Below are 20,336 nucleotides of genomic sequence, written 5' to 3' on the forward strand. Positions count from 1 at the left end.
AGCTGTATTGATGCTCCAGAAAAGGATGGGTGACAATCACAAATTCAGAAAGGAAAAATCTCTTCCCAGGATAGATGTTAGAGGTGGCAGAATTTTCACAGGATTTTAACTGTTCAGTCCTCAAAACTGTTGCAGTCTTTTTGAAAAGATGAGACACTAGTTAAGGAAACTTGGTCAAATTTTGTAAGTCTCTTGGTGAGAAAGCAATCCTATAAAGACATTTTAATTTCAAGCAGAGGATTTTGTAAAAGGAAAGAGTAGCAAAGTATGTGAATAAAATAATCAGTACTTACATACTAGAGAGCTGCTTGGAAAGATACTAGGCCTGATTCTTATTTATGTACTAAGGCTCCTTTCCTCCAAGGTGATACTGAAAATGACCTTGCTATGTCTATGAAAATACATACTGTCTTTTATGGGCACTTGAACTTCCTGAGAACTGTAACTTTGTATTAGGTCATAAATTTCTGGTAGTTTATTTGCAAATCAGTGTTCTTTTCTGAGTATTTTTCTATCCTTATAAGTTTCTACTTGGGTTTTTTTTTTATATAGTTAGTTGTGCTTATGTATTCCATTGGTAGGGGTGTTATAAGTGATAATATGAATATTCTTTTTGATGTTGATTAATAGCAGATTCAGAATATTGGATTCTTACATTGAACAGCAGTGCCAGACAACCTGTGACCTGAATAATTTATAAAGAATAAAAAAAAGAATAGAGGTAGGCCACACATACAGAAATTTCCATGTGAGTTTAGTTAGACCTTAAAACAGGGCATGTACAGTTAAGTCTCCCTGAGATACAGATGCTTTAATTCTTATATTCTCAATTCTCATTTCAGCTTCTGTTGCATTTTCTCTGAACTCCTCCCAGTCTATAGGCCTTAATGACAAGGGCTCTTAAGGGTGAATGTAGGGGTTCAAGAATGATTTGCTGGTTGCTTTGCTTCACTGTATTTTGTCAGCTTGTATTTTCTAAAGTGCAGGTATTGCATGGGAAATAATAACACTTCAATTGTTCTGACTAGAGAGAGACATAATTCATTCTATATACAGCATCTCCAAACTGAGTTAAGCTTGAGTGTTCAGACACTTCAAAAACCAGCTGCTGTGAGAATCAAAGATGATAACAAGATAGCAATGCAAGTAAATATTTTATAAGACAACAATGTGAGGTTTAATAATTGATTTAATAAAACCCACAATAAAGCAACACATTCCTGCTTTTTTTCTTCAATTAAACAAACGTGTAGTAAATTATTACAATAAAAAACTCCAAATACAATACATCTACTGTACTTCAACTTCTAATTACAGCAACTGTAAACGCCAGTTTAATTAAAACCTATTTGAATATTAGTATGTGCAAAATACCTGTTGTTTGTGGTATTTTTTCCAGTAAGTTTGTAAGGATGGGATAAGCGTTTTTCATGAACTGTGATATGGCTTAATTAATGGTAGTGTTTGTATCAAAGCATTAACTTCCCAAGCACAGCACTACTTTGCTTCTGAGCTGTACGTGCTCCCATGCTGTACTCAGGTGTTCCTATTTCTTGATAGAACAGATACAAACATAATCCAGTGTTATGTGCACTTTGTCCAAATTAATACTGTGCTGTCAGTTTTCACCTCTCAAAAATTCATCCTGGGACCCCTACCTGAAAAAAGGGGTGCAAAGAAGCCAAGATTGTTACCATCAGTTGCAGGTATAGATCAGTCTGATGAATATGTGAAACCCTAGAAAGTTTCAAAACAGACAATAGCTTAAGTATTCACAGCAGAGTATGACAATACCCATTACTGGGCAAAAATTTTCCTTTCAGATCCACATACAAATCTACTCCTTATGTCAGTGGAAGTTCTGAATAAAGGTTATAGAATAAGGAAAAAAAAAATGAAGACAAGTTCTTTCTGTTTTCTGAACTTTGTAGGTCATGTTGCTGTTGCCCTTCACCACTTCAATGCAAGTGACTATAGAAGCAGGTGTAAATCTGAATTTCTATGTGTACGTAGCACAGTGTCAGGTTTTGTTACCCTGTGTACATTTAAAGTACAGGGATTCCACTGCAAGGGTGAGCAATTCAGTTTTGTGGACTTTGAGGATGAATAGTCACTTCAAATTACCACATCATCCCTCTATAAATAAGAAAAGGCCTTCCTGTCTCTGTAAAATGTTACAGTATTGCTGTCCAACACCACTAGCTTACTGAGCTTGCTTGGATTTTGCTTGATTCATAAAGCTAAGTGGTGAGGGACTGCTATAGCAGTGGCATTCCTGTCAGGGAACTGCCGTGCTGAGCTGAAAGCAGAGATGAAGAGGTCACAGAGATCTCTTGCAGAGGGAATAGTACGTATCTAAAGCTTCTGCTCCTTGCTTTCCTATTAGCAGATCTGTGTACTTTGTATGTGTGCAGATTGTGTTTGAGTGTTATCTTCATGTCAAGCATAGTTTCTGTGATTAGATTTTTTTTTTCCTTTAAAGCAAAATGATCATGGAAAAATGATCAATCACAAGACACTAATCATAACTTGAATGCATGCTAATCAGCTGGCTTTCTAGTGTAAATCAAATGTTGGTTTAGACATTCAAGATTATCAATAATAAATTTATCTTACAAGTCAAAACTTTGTAAAATAAATAACCTGCTTCTAATGTATAAACCCTATTCTAAAATACATTAAAGGTAAGTGATCACTTAAAAACACTTTGGATCCAGTGTTGGGGCTCTAGTTAAATACCAGAAGTCTGGGCAAGGATCTTCCTGTCTGGATCTCTGAATGCCCAGATTAAAGCTGACTTTCTGGTCTGGGTACAGTAAATTCTGTATTTTGTAGTGTCTCCAAAGAGACAGATTCCAAAAGAATTCAAATAGCACTGTGTGTACTATAGCTTAAGATACTGTATGAAAATTACTACAGCAAAAAATACTGTATACTGAATTCAGGGGTCGTGACTTATTATGGAACCCTGGCATGATCAGCATTAGAGACTTTAACTGAAATACTGAATACTCGATGCTCCATTTGGAGTGCAGGTATTTTGTGATATGTAGTTTTTAGAGGACAATGTTGGACTGTAATTTGTGAGGTATCTGCAGAGCCACGTTGCAGTTTGTAAACAATAACCTGAAAACAGCTTTGTCTCAAAATCATAACAAATCAAATAAATCAGTTCAAGGAAGAGAGTGAAATACACATTCTGTAGGGCAACCACTGCACTCTTTGCAGCACCAGTTCTCCCCGCTGCATGTTACATGGTACAAATCCACATATTAATGGTTTCTAGTTGATCATTTTCATTTTTCATTTATTGCTCTCAGTCTTCGACTACAAGATAAAGAATAAGGCAGCAGTTCCCAAAACATGTGAAATTAGGCACTGGAACTCTCACAACTTGCACAGGTTTTGCTCATTTCCTGTTTGTAACTCTGAAGCTGGACAGAGCACTTGTACATTCCAAATGTGTTCAGCAGCAGTTGTCGGGCCTTGGACTGAACTTCCTCCCATTTAGATGAACTACCAGGAACTGGAAAATCAAGAAAACAATTGATATAATTCACTCATCAAGAAACCTGGACAATCCAACTGTTAACAAATTTATCACAGTGTTACCCACTAGAATAATCTTTGCTTGTACTCATTTAATATTCCTCTGTGCTCACTATGCACTCTGTTATTTTATCTACGTCCTCTAACTCGAATCGTGTTTTGATAAAACTGTGGTAAACACCAACCCCCAAGAAAAAACAAGCTTTCTTACTAAGAATTAATATTCATGGTACTGTTAGATGTCTAACTCAGCACGTTTTGGAAAAGTATACTTATTTTTCTTATGTAAGATTGTTCCACGTTTAGAACTTCACCCTGTCTTTTTCTTCTTCCTCTTTTCCCCCAGTTACCCAAAGAATCTGTACGGGATGTTTTGGTAAGAATGTATTTTACTAAGCACAGTTTTGACTTACATTGTGTCCTTCTGGGCTAATGGGTTCTATGCCTCACTGTAGGCAACAGTAGGTTGTTAGTTTCTGGGGTTGTTTCCCCCCAGAACGCTATTTCTTGCTTTAACCTCAATAACAATATGAGGAGGGAAAAGTGGGGATTTTTTTTTTTTTTTACTCTTAGATTTAATTTAGCATTATGCTATACAGTAACTTACCTAGTTGCAAGTGGACTATGGCAGTTGTTTTTCCTGCAGTGAGAGACCAAACATTTAAATCTTCTATGGAGTAGACATCTTCAATTTTCATCAAATCTTCCTTAATGCGATCCACATTTAAATGCCTTGGAACTCCTGTGTTACCAAACACAAGATAAAATTAATCTCAGTAGCCTTTCAAATGTCATGACAGCTCTCAATGTTAAAAGAGTTTATCATTTGTGCTGTTAGTAGTAGTAGTTCCAAATTAAGAATAGAGGAGAATGTGCAAAGTGGCATATTAAGTCCTATACAGATATAGACCTTGTACAGGAATTACAGTGTTGTCTCAAACGTAATTTGTCCTGCCCAGAATCTGCTTGCTGGCAGTAGCCAGCATTAAATCCTTTAGAGTGATTTACTTGTGTAGACAACTTTTACTGCAACTGTTTAGACTGGACTGCAAGGTAAGAGTCTAAAAAAAAAAAAAAAAGTAAGTTAGGGCCTGTCTTCTCCCACTGTCTCCTGAAACTGTTCAGGTAACTGGTGTAATTTTCAAAGGCTCATAGTAATCCATCTGCAGTGGTTAACACATGCAACTTTTGTATTACAGTGTGGCATCTTTGCAAATCAGTGGTTGCAATGACCAAATTCCTTCTGGATACAGCATTTTCAGCAGCTACAGCACCTCTGTAGCTTCCCTCCTCCAGCTTAGCTGCATGAAAGGTAGAATCAAAATTTTAGATGAACAACATGGGCTCAAAAACTAGTACAAAATTACTGAACCAACTCTGTTGCTCAATAGTTTTCTTTCTATCCTGTCTTTTTACTGCTTATCTTCCAGTTTTATGGAGTTTGATTATATATACGATGCGTTCAGCCACTTGCTTCTCAAATTTCCTCAGAACTTTTGGATTACTCCTCTCCAATCTTGATGCCTTACTGTCATTTAAATTATGTTAGTTCCAGTACCATCTCTTTTGAAAGTTGAATGTCTAGGATTGTCTCATATTAAACAAAGCTTTCCTTCTAGTAAAGATTATCCAGAAAATTTATTTAGCTGATAGATAACATAGAACTGCCTGATACTGTTTCTACAAATTTCTCTTTCCCAGGAAACATGGACTTAAATTTTGGTATCTTGCATCATGCTATAGATACACTTCCATGCTGCCTTATAAATCTATATTAAAAGCTAAAATCTCGCTGTTGGTATTAGACAATAATTTAAGTTTTTCACCTTGCGTTCAAAATGTAATGGTCAAATGTAAGTTAAAATTAACAGAGAAAGCTGATACAACTCCAAGGACCCTGATGTTGTAGCCATGGCCTCCAATATAAATGCAAGTCCATTCTCTAGAGATCCCCATCTTGAGTTGGAAGAACTCTGGCATACATAAAGCCCACCTATCATCACTTCTTATAACATTGTTAATTAGGAGATTTTTATGACAGCTGGATACCTATGCAAACAGCTACAACTCAAACATCTGGAATCTGATAGCCCATTAGTTTGCCTTCTCTGTTTTCTTCAGCTAAATCTTAGCTATTGCCTCAGAGCTGCTTTAGGTTTCTTAAGCAAACTTCACTATTTTTGCCTTATCAGTGAACTTTCGGTTTGGGTTTTTTTTTTTCAAAAGCACTTCACAATAAAGACTTTGAGGTTCTTGACTGAACCTAATAATATGATAAAAGTAAAGTCAATAATAGCTCACGAGACAACTAGAAGGTTAAGCTAAAACCTAGGATGATTCTCCCATGCCTAGCGTTCACCTTCAGTACAAGATCAAGCAGTAATAATGCAAAGAATGTTGCTGGCATCTTTCCCTGTACATCACCATCAGATGTTCTGCTTTTTCTTTGCATTTTACTTTTTTTTTTTTTTTTTTCCTTCTCGCTTTTTACACCACTCTCCACTTGTGGTTTCCCCTACAGTAACAGTAGAAGAATGCAAGTAATACAACAGCACTTGTGGAAAAGGGGAAGACAGGACAGGTGTGAACCACCTGTCCAGGCATTTGGTGTAAGCTTGCTTCCTCCTTTTACATGCATTCATGTTAACTTTAAATTTACAAGCATTTAAAGTGAAAGTGTAGAACTGAGTCAGGGCAAATGTCTGCTTACAGTCACTGAGACCCAAGAAAAGAAAGTTCATTACATTTCCTTTCATCTCCTGATAGCACTGTGTGGGCTAAGCTAGGACTTGTGTCATTCTGGCAGAGGTCAGAGACACCTAAAGTCTACTGCAACTTAAATGAGCCATCAAGAATCAACAGAATGAAGCAGGAGCAAGATAAACTGGTCTCCAGACACAATCTACTTTGTTAATGGTGATCATGATGTCAAAAACGTGCCAATGCTCACTGATATTTGACACAAAGTACTGCAGACGCTGCACAGATCTTACCTTCCAGAATAATAACCCCAGTGTCACACAGAATTCGAACTGTTGTCAAAACCACCAGTATGGAAAATACGTATGTACAGATAGGATCAGCAATCTTGTATTCTGGCTGCAAGGGAACTTCCGAGATGTTAAAGGATGTAAGAAAATATGCTCGCTTACAAAAAATGTGACTCAGAAAATGCAGTTGCTGCTAGCTCAGGCTTTCATTAATATTTCTTTTTGTCTGAATAGTTACAGAATACATAACAGAGATAGTGTCCACTTATTTTGCATCAATGTATGAAGCTTATAAATAAAAATACTTAGTGGTATTTTATAACTTAAGAAAACAACTCCCTTTTAATTTTAATCACCGGAGTTAAAATAAGAACAATTCTCCCCTGCCTCAAAGGCTACAGCCATTCCTTACCTTAAAGCGTATGATATATGCGGCTATGAGCACACCGATACTTTGTACCAGGTCCCCAAGAGCATGTACAAATGCTGCTCTCACTGCAAGGCTGCTGTGACCATGACTACTGCTCTGGGCTGCATTAGGAGAGCTTGACTGAGGTACGTGAGAGTGGGAATGGGAGTGGGAATGAAGGTGCCCAGACTGATTCAGCAAGAAACCCATTCTGAAAGTGAAAGAAGAGAAACAGTGCAAGAAACAGGCTTTAGGGTTTGGTGGGTGGGGTTTTGTTTTGTGCTTTTTTTTTTCCTTTTAAACCAAAGATTTATAAAGTAGTACTCATTATCCTTTCTTGTTTTATGAAAATGTAGAGGTCCAGCAAAACTACATTCCATAAGAAAATTACAGGCCATGAATGAATTGGTAGATTATTCATAAATAAATTTAAGCGTTAACATAGAAAAAGGGAGGTCTTACATTAAGTTAACTGCAACACCAACGGCTGCTGTAATCAGCATGATATCACCATTTATTTCATAGTCCATATGGATAGTTCTCTGGACAGCTTCATACAAGAGGAATGCCATAAGGATATAGACCAGCAATACGCTAATGATGGCTGACAAGACTTCTGCAAACAGAAAGAAAACAACATTACAAAAATTAGTCTCACATCTACTTCTATTTCCCAATTAGAATGTGGACAGAGCCTGTGGTAAGTAAATCTCGGAAAACAGGATTAACACACTTCCTTGTCGGTATATCCCTTAAATGATGTTTTCTCTGAGAACTTCCACACAAGTGATGTGATTTCTTCAGACAAGCCAGAGCTTTTGCCTAAGAAGTCACAGACAAAGGTCCTGTCCAAGGGAGAAGATAGATGATTTCAGACATCACCAGCCTACCTACAAATAAGAAAAAGGTTGATTTCAAGTGTCCACAGTACTAAGCTGGATTTAGAAATTACTTTTATATATCCTTTTGTATTTAGGATAGAGGAAAAAAAAATATGAAGAGATTGGGGAACCAAACAGTACAGACTGGTCAGCCATATCACTTCTAATCTTCTGGACATAACTGTATGTACCTGTTACTTACTGCAGGTTTCACCTGTGAACATGGCTTAATGTCAGTTTCAGTGTTGCTGTAACATACTGTTTTAACATTATCTCATGTTTACCAAATACTCATATTTCAAAAAAAAGTGTGTTATGACCAGTGTTCTGGTGTGGGAATTTTATCAGCAGGGACTTCCAAAAGGACATGTAGTCTAAATAAAGTGAAAACTAGAAAGCTAATAAAAACATTGCATTGTCCTGAACCTTCCATTGCCACTTATATCTGTGGAAAGTGGTTTACAGCGCTCTAAAAGGTTCCAGCTGTTCTGATGTGAGGTAAATAGGCCTGAATATTTTATGGGTCTGGTCCTTAGTGCTGTCTGCCTCGGTACCCAACATAAGAAATTGGCCTGGTAATGACATACATAAAGCTGAGGAGGATGAGTCCACACTAGTTTTAAGGTACCTACTATAAAGAATATAGGTATTTCCAAAGGGATTACTACATTTCTTTTAATTTAAACATACTTTTATCCTGTAGCTTCACATTCAGAGAATGATTGCCCTGTTTTGTATTTTTTTCAAGGGAGGGGAAAGATACCTGAGAGAGAAAACACTGGCCTAGTTAAGATTGTCTTGGTTATAAACAAGTTAATACAAGGCTTTACAAAAAGCACTGGGGAAAACCTTAATGACAGATCCATTGTATTGCATGTAAATCTGCAGCCATGCCTGAGTAATCTGTAATCATTATGTGTAATGCTCATTACTGTCATCTTGCCAGATGGATCGCTGGGATCTTATCCTTCCTGTGCGAATTCAAAGATCAGAGGTGGACTTTATTGACTTGGAATTGTAATGGTTGTTCTTCCCCTTTGTTTCACACATGTTGCTCTGATTTATTCCCTAGTAAGGGCAAAATTCTGCTGTTGGCTGTACCATAGCTCTAAGAATATGTGAGAATTGCCTCACTTCTCCCCCTGCTTTGAATCTGTCAGTGTGCAGTAAAACATTGGTTACTGCAAGTGTTATTTCTAACTCAAACTACCTTAATTTTATTAATTAGATAGGACAATAACAGACTTGCAGCTATATAAACACTTTGATAATCACTTGATCTGTACGCTGAATTTTAACATCGCTCTGGGAGAAGAACCTCACACCAACACATTCAGCTGTTCGGTAGCGTGTCGGTGCCTGGATGAGTACCAGCATAACCAGGCAGTAACAAGGCTCCAAAAGGCAACTGTCACAGTCTTGGATGATTTCAGAACAACATGAAGATGCTGGAAATATCTATGCAAGCAGTAGTGTTCTTTACAAAGCTGGCAGATTATTCAGGGCAACAGCCCTTCAAAAAAAAACCAAACAAAAAAAAAACCCACATTGCTTAGAAGGTTTTCCAGAATGCTTTTTAAAAAATTTGTGAAGCCATAGAACATTAGCATTTATAAGAGAAATAACATACTTTGGCTTTTACAACCTAAAAACATGTTTTTCTGCACTGGAAACCAGTGGTTTCCTTGCAGTTTCTATCACAGTCGTTGTCGTGTCAGCATTGTAGATGTGTGCTGAGATCTTTCACTTCTTGGGAAATGAGCTAGGCACTGCCCCAGTGAACTGACTGGTTCTGTCATTGCTAACGTTGTTTGCAGCAATGGACAAAAGCCAGGTTCCATATCTGTGCTTAAATCTGCCCAGGGTTGTGGTGAGAAGGAGGTATATCCACTTGATGGTGAAACAGAATTACTTTTTGGCTTCAAGAATATAATCCTTTGCAGACATGGCTGCAATCTGCGTTATTTTGTCTTCACTTCCCTAATTCATTTCTAAATCTGTCAGCTTCCTTTTTACCACTGAAAATGGACCAAAACTGAAGATGGAGCATACACATTATGTATTGAGAGATAATTCAAATAACTGAAAACTAGTGCTGATTTCCTTTTGGAATTTGACAACTGATAGGTGTGTTGTCTTTACAATGCAATGTTTATGAGAAGGAGTTTGAAAATTGTCATTCTGCAAACAAAAGTGATAATGAGCACCAGCCACCTTGTTCATTAGAACGCTTACTGCATGTATAGATTATCTTGAAATTTAATGCAAAGCAGGTCAGTGATGAGAGTTCTTGGTACATATCCCCAGCTTTAAAAAGTGCTCCACTTTTTTTTTTTGTGACAAATGCTCAGTCTTTACCCTATTTTAAACGTTCTGTCATGTTTTAACATCTCCCTTATGAAATGCAAGCTATTGTTGAGCTCATATTATTTGCTGACAAGCTTCTTACAGTTTCTTCAGAAAAATGTGTTACAGCAAGGGTATACCCTAGAAGAGGCTTTGTTCCATTGCCAGCATTCACTGATGTGTGAAACTGGGCCCTCGGGCCATGGCATTTAGACTGGGTACCTAAACTCAGGCAAGTAAATGTCACAAATGTGACTTTAAAATCTGTGTAGTGATTTTGAACCATCCCACCTTCTATACATGCAGAGGTTAAGGTTGGGGGGGGGGGGGCGCATCTTTTGCAGGACCTTAACCACTTCTTCCTCACTGCAGCCACAGAAACTCTTCTCACCCCCAGGCTCTGGTCCTCCTCCTCTTCCTCCAGAAAGCTGTAATGCTGCTACTCATGCAGAATGATTGGTGTAGAAAGGAACCCCCGGAAACTCTGTAGTCCTGCTCAAAGCAGTCAGCTATAGGTTGCTCAGGGCTGCATCCAGTTGCGTTTGGGTATTTCCAACTGTGGACCCTCAGCAACCTGTGGTAGTGTTTGACCATCTACAGGCACTGAGCAGCAGAGGAGTAATTGTTGCAGGACTGAGAAGCTGCTCCCTGTAGTTTCTCCCAGGGAGGAGATGGTACCTAGGGAGATGATGGTGGGCAATATGGACTAATTCTATGTGCCAGATCTGGCCCATGGGCCACCACTGGATTGGTCTGGCCAGTATTTTCCTTGGCAGTAAAATGAGGCGAAGAAAAAAAAAATAACAGAAAGTGAGGTGTCAGGAATCCCCAGGGATTTCTCTTTGCAAGGTGCTATGAAGCCTTCAAATTAATTGCAAAGTCAGAAAATATACAGAGCTAAGATTTTTTTTTAATGCCATAGGTAAATTTATTTTCTTTTTCTTAAGATTAATTCCCATTTTAAGCTAGGCCATGTCATGCTCAACATACGTGTTACTTGTTTTTAGAAAAGTTACAAAGCCATCAACCGCTCATTATTTTTAAGTAGAGTTGAAGTATGTATAAATGCTGGCAAACGTCCTTCTGCAGAGCGTGAGCAAATGCTAGGGGCATACCTGCAAGGTCGGGTTTCAGTATCAGACGACCTCCTATCACTAAATTAAAACTTCTTGAAAGAAAAGTTTGTAATGGGAAATGCTGGCACTGTTAATGCTTTCTTGGTGAAGCCCTGAGGAGCTGTGCTAGTGTACAGAGTTATGCATTCATGCGTTAGTGACTAACTGATGACAAATGACTGCGAGTGATGGAGCTGTTAAATTCTACTCCTGATCTAGCAGCCAAAATAAGAATTGCAGATAATGATTAGGGAAGACTTTTTCAAATTTCTGACAAACTATACACTATAAAATGTATACAGCAGAGATAGCTAACTTGGCGTTAGAAATTATCTGTTTCATAAGAAATAAAGGTTGAAGCTTTTGGTAAAATGTCTAGAAAATCTGCAGCTATAAATTATGAATTATAATATCCAGTTAGCAACCACATGAAAACTACCATCATTTCCAGACACAAAGTAAAGAGTCCTGACAATACCTTTCCAAGTTTTAGTACATAGTTCTGATTATATTTCTATTCACAGACACCTAAAATGGGCAGACATTAAGCAACTCACTGTATTGCAAACCATGGGACACTTTGACCTCTACTTTGTGTAGTTTGGGGAGTGCAAGAGGAATGCTTCTGGCAGGGCAGAGTTTTCTGATGATATGCTCTACAGAACTTTTTAGTTCTGGATTAAGAGGTCATTTTTCACATTGAATAGGACATTTTTCCACTGTCATAATTCTACTGAAGTCCTGGGCAGTAGCAATAATCTGTTGTGAACTGACATGCTGATTCTGCGCCAACAAGCTCTTCAGTGTGCTACACAAACAGGTAACCTTGTTCCAGCAGTGACTGACCAAAAAGCATGTCCTCCTTTTGCTTAACAGCCTCAACTCCAAAGCACAAAGCTGCACAGGAGCCTGACCTAATGCACCAGCCCAGTATCTATGGATGGGATGTGATACACAGCTGCATATCACCCTTGTTCTTGCTGGGGACAGCTTCACTCCTGTGAACTCAGTTTAAACTTTTTAGGCCACAGTTCATTTGTAAGAAGTCATATTTACAATATCATCATGTAGCTAAGTCCCTAACCTTCCTCTTTAAGATGGGAGATTAATCGATCCTTCAGAATTTAACTCTGGATCTGGCAAGTCCTAGTTCTACAGAGATGGAGAGGTTTGTCCTGCTCCCAGTGAGTGAAAATCTGCCATCAACCCTCACTTCTGGCTGAGGTTTAAAATTTACTTTTGGGTGTCTTTTTTAATTCTTTACTCCCTTATGGCAATACAACCCACATAGTGAAAGGACATTCAAGTCAAGGTGTTACAGCATAAATGTTTGTTGCTACTTTCCTTCTAGTTACCTATTCTACTAGAATTAGATGATCTTTACAGTTGTTGCTTAAAATACTCTGTTAGCAAAAGTCGGTATCTACATACCTAAACGATGAAATCCAAAGGTGAACCTCTTTGTGGGAGACTTAGCCGACAGCCAGAGAGCAAGCAGTGTCAAAATAATACCACTAAGGTCAGTTAACATGTGAAGTGCATCTGTCATAATTGCTAGACTGTTAGCAACATATCCACCTGTAAACAAAGTTGGAAAAGTCAGGACATATGACATGAATGATTCTGGATAGTGCCCTTTTGGCACGGCTTACAGTTATTTATGTTCAGAACAGTGCATTAGCTGCATAAGAGCCCTTCTTATAATCACTAAACAGGGTGATATTTTCCCCATTACAATCAAAATGCCATGCTGTAATTTAAAGCTACCGTAGTTACAAGTGCAGTGAAGAGTAACATAGAAAGGCTTCACTCCTGTTACCCTTATGCAGAGTACTGACATAATGTGTGCAAGATCAGGCACAAAACAGTGTTTTATCTTTTCTATATATATTATTGCACATGTGTTTAATCAGCTGACCTTTCATTAAACTACATCTGTTAAATATTTTGACATTAGGGAGTAAGAAGAGAAATCCAGTGACTCAATGGCAAGGAATGTTACCCTACTTCCTTTTTATTTTTATTACATTATCTTTTAACCTTCATTATTCCCTGTCCTGGCAAGGGTGTCTAAGTTCTGCCAATGTATATTGCAGACAATAATTCAATAACTTTCACTTGCACAGCATTTTTCTTTGTTATTTATTACCATCATTTGTTCTTGTAATTATGAGTTGCATTGAGACAAATAACCTCAGATCAAAGGTTAATATCTTTGTTCCAATTCAGTTGCTAATGCTACTATGGGATGGGTGAGAGATTGAAACAATGCGCCTTTCTCTGAAGCATCCCTTATCCAAAGGGGAATCAAGGACAGGCTTAGTTTTCTTCCACACACAGGAAGGTAAGCCCATTTTCTCAGGAAAGATCGGATCCTTAGTGTCAGCTCAGCTGCGATTCAGTTTCTGTTTTTACCTTTAGGTTGTCATTCAGCCCATAAATTCTAAGGAGCAAAGCACGCAGCTGGTGTGCCATTTGGCCAGCTTGAGGCTCCAGATAACATTTAGACTAAAGGTATGTAAGTATACAATTAAAACTGTCTTGCTGAAGAGGCTGACCATGAGGAAATAGCAAAGAGAAACTCACAACTTGCTCATTGCTTTCAAGACTAGTCATAAAATGTGTGTGTGTGTGTGTGTGTGTGTGTGTGTGTGTGTGTGTGTGTGTGTGTGTGTGTGTGTGTGTGTGTGTGTGTGTGTGTGTGTGTGTGTGTGTGTGTGCGCGCATGGCTGTTGCAGGTGTGTAGATACAGACAGCTGAGAGCTACATTCCCCTCCCCAGCCAAACACAAGCAGCATGGTTGATACAGTAGTATTGCTTGTACTGTGAGTAGCTACCAAATATACTGCATTTCAACCATTTCCTTTCCTCTATCCCCCCTTCTTCAGTTGTTAAGTCAAATTCTTCTGATAACTTAAATTTTCCAAAAGCTATCAGAGATCAAATATAATAAGGTCTTAAGATTTAGCAATTCAGCAGCTTTTTGAGTAAAATGCATTATGCGTTTCCTTTCTGAATTAATGTTCTCACATAATTTTTTAAAAATTACTCAGAAATTTGCAACTCAACCTCTTTATAGTCAACACAAGAAAAAATTTATGTCTAAGGACATTCAATTCAGTAGCTTGCAGGTATGATAACTTGAAGTATGCATGTGAATTCACATGTATTAATTTTGCAAATCACTTTGGTCCAAGATAATTCTCTTTCAGCTACCCTATCACATTTAAAGACTTTAAAATAAAGTGATAAAGAAGGAATTCAGATGCTGAAGCTAATCATAATGCAGCATGTGGATTACAAAAACATAATTAAGATATATGAAATGCTGAAATCAAAGGTTCTCTGTTTCCAAATGTATCGGTTCATTGCTTGGTTAAAGGTACTGCCAAGGGCTGTTTAAACACAATTGGCAACTTGGAAGAAAAAAAAAAAAAGAGACATCTATAACCTTTACAAACAGACAGCTTGATGGCTCACCACTGTTCTCAGTGACCTGTGAAGGACAGCAGTCCTCCTCATGAAGAAGCAATTAGAAAACTAAACATAGCTGAAAGATCAAAACCCTGTCAGAAAAGCTAACTAGGACTTGCAGTATGCTTTTAATTTCTTGATAGAAAATGGTTCCCACAAAATTTAAGTTATCTGACTCTCACAATGACTGTTCATCCAATTAAACAACAAACACTGAGGTGCGATAGGGTAATGAGCTTGGCTATACTTTGGAAAAAACATGCCAATCAACATTTCACAAAAAAAGCTTCTGAAACAAGATTTCCTTCATCTTGACATCTGTAACAGACAGCAGAAAGATTTTTACTCAACAAATTAATTGTCTGATAGGGTCTTCTGCCTTTTTATCAGAAATTCAAATCTCTTGTGGATCACAGAAAGAAGCCAGTTAAAATGTCCTGTATGATCAAACAAAATTACCCATATACCTGAGCCTACATAGTGATTCAAAAAGTTCCAAAATTTGAAACCAACCAGACAGAACATAATATAGGGCTGGAGCAAAATAAATTAAACAAGTAGAGCACTGACACAGAATTTGAGGGCTCCTTCTTTAATTACTCGTTCTGCTGCTGATTACTTGCTCTACGACAAGTCATTCAGGTCAAGATCCACAGAAGTACAGAGATACCCAAGTCTTCTATTAATTCTCTGTGGTAGCTGGATGACTGAATAATTTATGGGTCTGGCCCTTAGTGCTGTCTGCCTTGGTGCCAAACAGGGCTGGTAATAGTGTACATAAACCTGAGGAGGATGAGCCCACACTACAGTGCTAACTAATGCTTTGTACAGACAAATCTGGCACCCTCAGCTAAGCCTCCAGAAGTCCTGGCTATTAAGGGAGAAACAGATGATGTGACAGTAATGAGAGTGTATTTTTTACTCTCAACACTTACTATTTCTAGAGCTGTCCCTGCACTAGCTACGCAGAGGTCTACAGTAGTGTGCATGGGATCAGAAGCCCCTAACATACACTTTTAGTGACAGCTGCCAACAGGTCAGACGTTATTCAGTAAGAGCCCCTTCAGATGAACTCTGACATGAATACAATCAAATAAAATTACTCTCATGGTAAAGGATGCTTATCACTATGCTTATCAAATTTACATGAGCTCATGCTGAACCAATACCTCAGACAGAGATAAAAGACATAGCTGGGGGGGAGGGAGGGGGAAAATGGAGACATTCAGACAGATTCCTGCAACAGGTTTGATGTGAAGTGCCTTATCTATAATGAGCTGATGTATCGTGGCACTGTTACTACTGGCTAATCACACACTGAGAGGTGCTAAAGGACAAACCCACTTTTTTTCCCCCATTAACCCATATTCCAGAAATAAGGCACCAAATAGAACTGGTGTAGATATAGTCAGTATTCTGGTCTCTGAAAAACAGACCACTCCTGCTTCCACTTTTTCCTATGCCTGTGGGACAAGCTGCGTTATGTGTACTCAAGGAATGCTTTTTCTCCCGATCCATCTTGTAGAAGTTTCTGTTTTAGAGATACAATTCACAACTGTCCTAGGGTAAGTGATGCAAGAGCTCACTTCACATGAGCAAATCTCAGATCTTCAGTCATTACTGACCACATCCGCATAAGCGAGGAGAATGTAGGTCCCATGTCGTTACAGCTAAGACAGCTCCATTCCTTCCTTACAGAAGGTTTTTATAACTTGGTTTTTTTCTGGTAAATTATGGCAAATAATTAACCTGATTATCTCCAATTCAGACTCCTATGTTAAAGTGAAAGCAATTTAAAAGCAATTAGTATTATTGATGCTAGAGAGACCTGGCTCAACATGCACATCGATATACTGGTACTGTGTATTGCTCCCTACTACTTCAAGGCACGGAGGTACCCAAAAGACAGATGGTAACAGGACACTGATGCTGCTAATTGAACAGATATTAAAAGATAAATACTATCCTTTGTAAAAATAACTAGATAATGGCAAAAGTTTAACATTTAATAGCTCATCTATGCATCCAAGGGACCTTCTACTTAATATACTACTACAGCCTACTAAATAAAAGCGCTGTCATTTTGTAGACACTGCTGTATAATGCACAGGTTCTCTTCAACCTGAAGAGCACATGATAGCGTGCCTTTTGAGGGAGCGGTCAAAGCTGAACTTGAGCACCAGCTTCATTCTGACCAACAACAATCAGATGCTTACACAGGAACAAATTTCTAGGTAAAAACTCACCATGCTTCTGGCAAGTAATAACAAAGAAAAACACAAAGAATTTAATCAAACTGCTTAGTATTCTTACGTGTTGTAATGGCCAGTGTTAAAATACCTATTATTTTAATTCATTTTGCTTGTATGGTTTATGTCTGGATGGAACATATGCTACTCTAGGGAACGGTAGCTGAAACTATCAGGAAGTTGTTGACAGAGTGGCTTCTTCCCTGGATTGTTATTGATAGCTCATGAGTTGTCTTTTCAGTTGTAACGGAGTGTATTGCTGTATCTGGTGAGTAAGGGCAGATATCCCCCAGTATTAGTGTTGCTGTTACGGCCAATGTCACGCTCAGCAAGTGCATTTCCCTCTTGTTGCAAACGCAGCAAGATTTTATGGCAGGTAATTAAAAAATACTGAGGATGAATTTGTTCTTTATCTCTGTAATAAAATGTCACTTCTCCCTTTTTGAGCACCCCTTACAAACTTTTAAAAGAAACTCACAAAGGGAGCTAAAAAGCCATTAGACATTAGACATCCCCCCGCACACACAAAGCGTGTTTTGTGCCATTCTGGGGAGGCTGATGAGGTTCAGGTAAGGGAAGTTGCAAATTCCTCTTTCTTTTCTTGCCTGAAAAACACAGGTGGACTTCGCTCCTTCTCACTCTCTGAACTTGCAGCTAATCTCTCTGATATCTCTGAGAGATGGTTTCTCTTAGCAAATATTTAAAACCAAGGCCGAGGCAGCGCAGCCGGCTGAGGCGCCCGGGCCGGGGAGCCGGCGGAAAACGCCCCCAACTCACCTATGAGCTCCCCCGTCATGAAGAGCAGGTAGAGGAGGGCGGCGAGCGTCAGCCGCTTCTTCACCTTCCTCAGCTTGGAGCGCTCCCGCCGACTGCTGCAGCTGCTGCAGGGGTCCGGCCGGCCGGCCCGGGCGCTGCGCAGAGCGATGTCCCGGTCCAGCAGGGACTCGTCGTCGTCGGGCAGGCCCAGGGGGGCCCCGTTCACCGGCGTCTCCGGGGCCACCTCCGAGGCGTCGTCCGACACCACCACGCGCAGCTTGTTAAACCTGGGAAAGTCCTCGTCCCCCACCTCGTCCGAGAAGTCAAAGGCACTGGAGTCGTTCAGGAACAAGGGGTCCTCGTTCCTCCGCAGCAGGGACTTGATGCTCGTCCACAGGCCGGGCCCAGCCATAGCGGCAGCGCCGGGGGCCGCGCCGGTTGCGGCCGATCCGGCGCGGGCGGCTCCGTTGGCGCAGCTCCCCCTCGCAGGCGGCGCCTGTCCGCTCGCTGTCCCGTCAGGGCATGTCCCCTACATGGCCCCGCCGGGCCCTGCGCAGGCCGTCCGGAACGCTACGCGGGGGATCTGCCGCGGAGCGCCCCGGCACTCCCGAGCCACACCACCGCCTCCCGGTATTCAAGGCACACCCGCCTCCCCGCCCGGCGCCGAACTGTGAGGCGCCGCGGGGGCTGTCACCCCCAGGCCACCTCGCGAAGCCCGTGCCCCCGCCGCTCTCAGCCGGCGCAGACCCGGTCACGGTGTGGCCGGGCAAGCGGCGCAGGGCGCAGAGCCGCCTCCCTGCCGGCGCAGGGGGAGCGCCGCCGCCATGCGCGTCACATCCATCAGCGCCGCGCTCCGGGCATCCGCGCCTCAGCCGAAACCCCTGCGCGCTCCCGTGCCCGGCGCTACCCCCGGCGGAGGGCGGCAGCAGCGGGCGGGGAGGGGCCGGCAGATGGGAGCCGGCATCCCCTGCGCGCCCGCGGGCCGCCGGCACTGCGCCTGGGCCGTCCGCACACGAAGGCCGTGGGTTCGAGGCCCGCCCCCGCCGTGCCCGGCACTGACCGCGGCCCTGGGGGGGCGGTAGGGGGTTCGCCCGGTGCGGTGGCGGTCGGCAGCGTCCTGCCCTACGGCAGCCGCGCTTCCCTTCTAGTAGCCCAACAGGCAGGTTCCCATCCCGACGTGTGTTTGTGTTGAGAAGATAAATGTCACGCAAGGTTTACTTTACTTTAATTGTAAAAGCCTCCAAAACTATAAAAATGGAAGTAGGATCAGTTGACAGACACGCAGCTGTTTCCAGCTGCATAGTGATGCGCTCTGGCTTCAAATTCTAAAAGGCACAAGTTTGCATTCTGTAGCTTTTTTCCTTTCTCTTGCTGTCAAAGGCTCCGCTCTTTCCATGGTTTCCAGTAGGTCCTGTTAGGGTAGTGTGGTAGGAGTCACACATCCCTTTCTCAACATTCCTTAAAGGATGAAGAGAAACAAACCTCAGAGGCCCCGCTGTCATGTAATTCCTTTCATAACTGTGCTCTAACTTAAAAATTAATTAGATTTTTCCCTTTACTAATTCTGTTGAGAGGTTATTACCTCTGCTCACTGGTCTGAGTACTAGAAATTTTCATCTCATTTCCAGCCTGTGTGTATTCAGAGCCAGTTTGTACCCATGGCCAAATTTTGTTACTGCGTCAGTCAGTTCCCTAAGTCATAAACATTTCTGGAAAAACACGCCTGCCTGAGTGAAAGTACATATCCTGTTTTCTGACAGTTGTGTAGAACTGCTAGATTTTGGAGGAGGGCACTCCCTTTCTGCTCAAGGGCTGATAGCAAATTCTGGCATGCATCAGGGCGGCGCTGCAGGATGCAGAGCGAGCCCCTTCTTGGAACAGGCCCTGTGGGAAGGGAGTCATGTGTGGTAAACCGGCCTTGGGCGGAGATTGATTATTGTTGTTTTCCATAGTGATGTCCAAAAATAAACAGTATTATGCATTGTCCAAGCTCCCTTGACACCTTACAGTGTGGCTGTTGTCCTGCGTAATCTCAAGTTATTCTTCCTCAGGTGGCTGAAAAGGTTTCACCCACCTTGTAACTCCCCCATTGGGGTTATCAGCACAATTGTTTTGGGGCCAGATGATGAACTGTATGCCTGAAAAGGGACAGAATTAAAAAATACATATTGGAGGGGGTTGGGATATATCTGTATGCGCTGCCACAGTCACAACTTGCATAGACATCCATGTAACAACTGAGGGGACAGGGGGTGTGGGAGTCAGAATAGAATAAGCACTCAGGGCTGGGAACCTGTTAAGCCAGCCTTGCTGCTAGGGAAGCACTCCCAGCTGTGTTCCACTTCAGCCATTCTTGATGATGCTGTTCTCCTCTCTGGTTGATTTAACTTGCTTTGTGTTTCACCAAGTTCTGTCCTCAAGTGAGCAAGGACACACATGCATGAATGACTAGCCAGGTAGGAGCTGCCAAAACAACTGCCTGCAAAACTGTCTTTAAAATGTTGGGCTTTGCATTGGGGATTGAGGAATACGCTCATGCTTAGAAACTTACAGCGCTGAGAAAGGGC

At 40.9% G+C, this 20,336-nt stretch overlaps 1 protein-coding gene across 1 annotated transcript; it reads right to left on the bottom strand.

The window, feature by feature from the left end:
- Positions 1-3,067: 3,067 nt before the first annotated feature.
- On the bottom strand, positions 3,068-18,181 carry SLC30A4 (solute carrier family 30 member 4; the record flags this gene model as incomplete). Its single annotated transcript, XM_084268115.1, has 7 exons — positions 3,068-3,526; positions 4,157-4,291; positions 6,543-6,648; positions 6,952-7,159; positions 7,411-7,564; positions 12,722-12,868; positions 17,791-18,181. The coding sequence occupies 7 exons, from the start codon at positions 18,179-18,181 to the stop codon at positions 3,372-3,374; spliced, it is 1,296 nt and encodes a 431-aa protein (XP_084124241.1). The 3' UTR covers positions 3,068-3,371.
- Positions 18,182-20,336: the final 2,155 nt, after the last annotated feature.

This window comes from Gallinula chloropus (assembly GCF_964237585.1).
Source record: "Gallinula chloropus genome assembly, chromosome: 9".
Classification (NCBI taxonomy): domain Eukaryota; kingdom Metazoa; phylum Chordata; class Aves; order Gruiformes; family Rallidae; genus Gallinula; species Gallinula chloropus.